This window comes from Monopterus albus, unplaced genomic scaffold (genome assembly GCF_001952655.1).
Source record: "Monopterus albus unplaced genomic scaffold, M_albus_1.0 scaffold40.1, whole genome shotgun sequence".
Lineage (NCBI taxonomy): Eukaryota > Metazoa > Chordata > Actinopteri > Synbranchiformes > Synbranchidae > Monopterus > Monopterus albus.
Genome location: NW_018127920.1, coordinates 5,642,028 through 5,644,501, shown reverse-complemented (window position 1 = coordinate 5,644,501; position 2,474 = coordinate 5,642,028). Strand labels below are relative to the sequence as shown.

At 37.7% G+C, this 2,474-nt stretch overlaps 1 protein-coding gene across 1 annotated transcript in view; it reads right to left on the bottom strand.

The window, feature by feature from the left end:
• Positions 1-514: 514 nt before the first annotated feature.
• Positions 515-2,474, bottom strand: part of osr1 (odd-skipped related transcription factor 1) — a 26,602-nt gene continuing 24,642 nt past the window's right edge. The window contains exon 3 of the mRNA XM_020599366.1: positions 515-1,136. Coding sequence (XP_020455022.1) covers positions 1,004-1,136 — 133 coding nt within the window. The 3' untranslated portion in view covers positions 515-1,003. The remainder of the gene's footprint in view (positions 1,137-2,474) is intronic.

Below are 2,474 nucleotides of genomic sequence, written 5' to 3'. Positions count from 1 at the left end.
GAAGTGCTGCAGTGTGTGTTGCTGAGCTGCTTGTTCGGTAATATCTTCAATGCTAGGTTATGCTAACGTCAGTCTATTGGTGATGAGCGTATGAAGTACTCACACAGTTCTCCACACTTGTCTTTCAAAGTTCATTATCAAGTATAAACAAGCAAATTAATTCTTTTTCTGAAGCTGAACTAACATTACAACCATAGATGTACAACACAATTCTAGTGTGTGCATCCAGCACTAGCTTTGCACTTGAGTTGTGCCATTTTCACCGTCAACATATGACAAAAATGGATTTTTCAGCATTTGTGAATCAATTTAGAAATTTAGAAGATATGAATCGCAATTCTAAAGTGAATTATTTTTTCTCCCAACCCTAGAAGCGACTTATTGACACCCTACATGAGTGCTTACCTGCCATAACATCTCACCCAAACAAGTTGAGACCACAGCCAATCGGCTACTGTATAGTAAAACATTTTATTTAGAAATGATTATTCATTTTGTAAATAGGTTTAATGAATCCAGTGATATATGTAAAGAATCAATAATTGGGTTAAGGTGCAAAAATATATTTCGATATAACATCTGTAAAAAAATAACAATGGAATGTGATATTGAAAGGAGGAAGGTGTGTATGCTAACATGGCTTTGATTTTTTTTTCTTCTTTTGAATGCATAACAGTCCATTTTATAAAGTCTTTGGATTAGAAGTTGCTGAGCAAAGTATCTGCACTGACCAGCCACAAGAGCTTTATTGCTTAAGGTTCACATTCCACATGTCTACTGGATTTCCCTGCCAAGTCAAGCTTTGATAAGTAATTGTACACTTCTCTGTTAAGGCTTATTTTTGCATTATTTCTTTAAGAATTGGCTGGTAAAATATATCATTCTTGAGAAGTTTTCACAGAAACAGGGTTCTGCCAAGTCTTTGGGTGCTCTTTGACTGTTGATGTCTTTGATCATGCTTTTCCAGTGTCTTCGTCCCATCAGAGTAAGCAGGCAGCGTGAATCACTTGATCTTGGCTGGCTTCAGTTCCTTCACCTGCATGTGCAATGTTTTGTGGACAGCCAGAGTCCTGGACTGACAGAAGCCCTTCCCACACTCCTGACATTTGAAGGGCTTTTCTTTAGAATGAATGTACCTGCAAGGGTAACATAACAGGGCAGCTTGTTAGTATTTAGGGAGAATCATGGCTGATTTTAGAATACCATCGAGTGCTTGAAAGGTCACTGTTGTCAGGTTTCATAACCTTTCCAACAAATATTCCAAATCAAAAACCTCTATAAGCATTGATTTAATGCTAATGTGTGGTTAGGTTTATGGACAACACTACCAATCCAAGATCAGTCTTCAGTATTCACATGGCAGACGGCTGTGAGAGACTTAATGCATTTCAGACCTTCTAGAACAAAACAAGCTTTAAAAATATTCTTGATAATTTTGTCACCTTCCAGTTGAGGTCATGTTTATGCCGATTAGGCAATTGTGTTTTTGTACCCAAAATAGTGAAAGCAATAACACCTGCTCAGTCCACCTTTTATTACAATCGCAGGTGCATTGCAATTTTCCTGAAAAGCACATAGGCTGGGAAGTTTAAGCGCAGGTAATCAAATGTATTTGAATGGCCACACCAACTTAAACCCTTAAATCTACAACTGATCTGGGTGATAATTAGGGGTGTGACAGGATCTCACAATATTAAAATGTGACGATATTTATTGTCGAGGTAAAAAGTTGTGTCATGACATCAGTGCATGACAGAACCAGAGTAGCAGCCAGCATGACGGAGTTTGAGGGTGAAAGAAAGTCACACACAGCTGCAATTAGAAGTTTGAAACTCATGCAAGATCTGACGAGACTTGTGTGAAATCCTACAGGAGAGAAGTCAGTCAGTCGAGTTTGTGGCAAAACCTTTTACAGAGCTTGGATATTGTCTTTTACTGCATACGACCATTCATTGTCAGAAAGCAGAATTGAGGTGACATTCATTACATGAAAGACTTTTTCCAGTCATACATTTCGTCACTGAAGATTTCTTAAAAATGGTGTTAAAATATCTTTTCTCGTTCACAAACCCAATATTGCGTATTACCTCATCTCATAAGAAAAATGTATCGTCACACCCCTAGTGATAATTTAGAATGCGCTAGCCACTGTTTAACCTGAGCAGATACAATGCTTTGTGTTAAGGGCAGGTTAGGCCTGGAAAATGATGTTGCTTACTGTGGGGCTCTCAACATTTATGATGGCATGGCCTGACACCACCCTCTGTGCGGCCAAATAATGGGTAAACGTTTAATTTGTATACTGAGCTTCCATATCAACACTCTCCCATTTTTTGGCACATTTTATTGTGCATCAGTAACTGATTATATGGAATAGTATTGGATTGCTGTATAGTGTTATGTACATGAATGGTGTGTGTGTGTGTGTATATATAGTATACACACACATATACAGTATATAATAATATTATAAT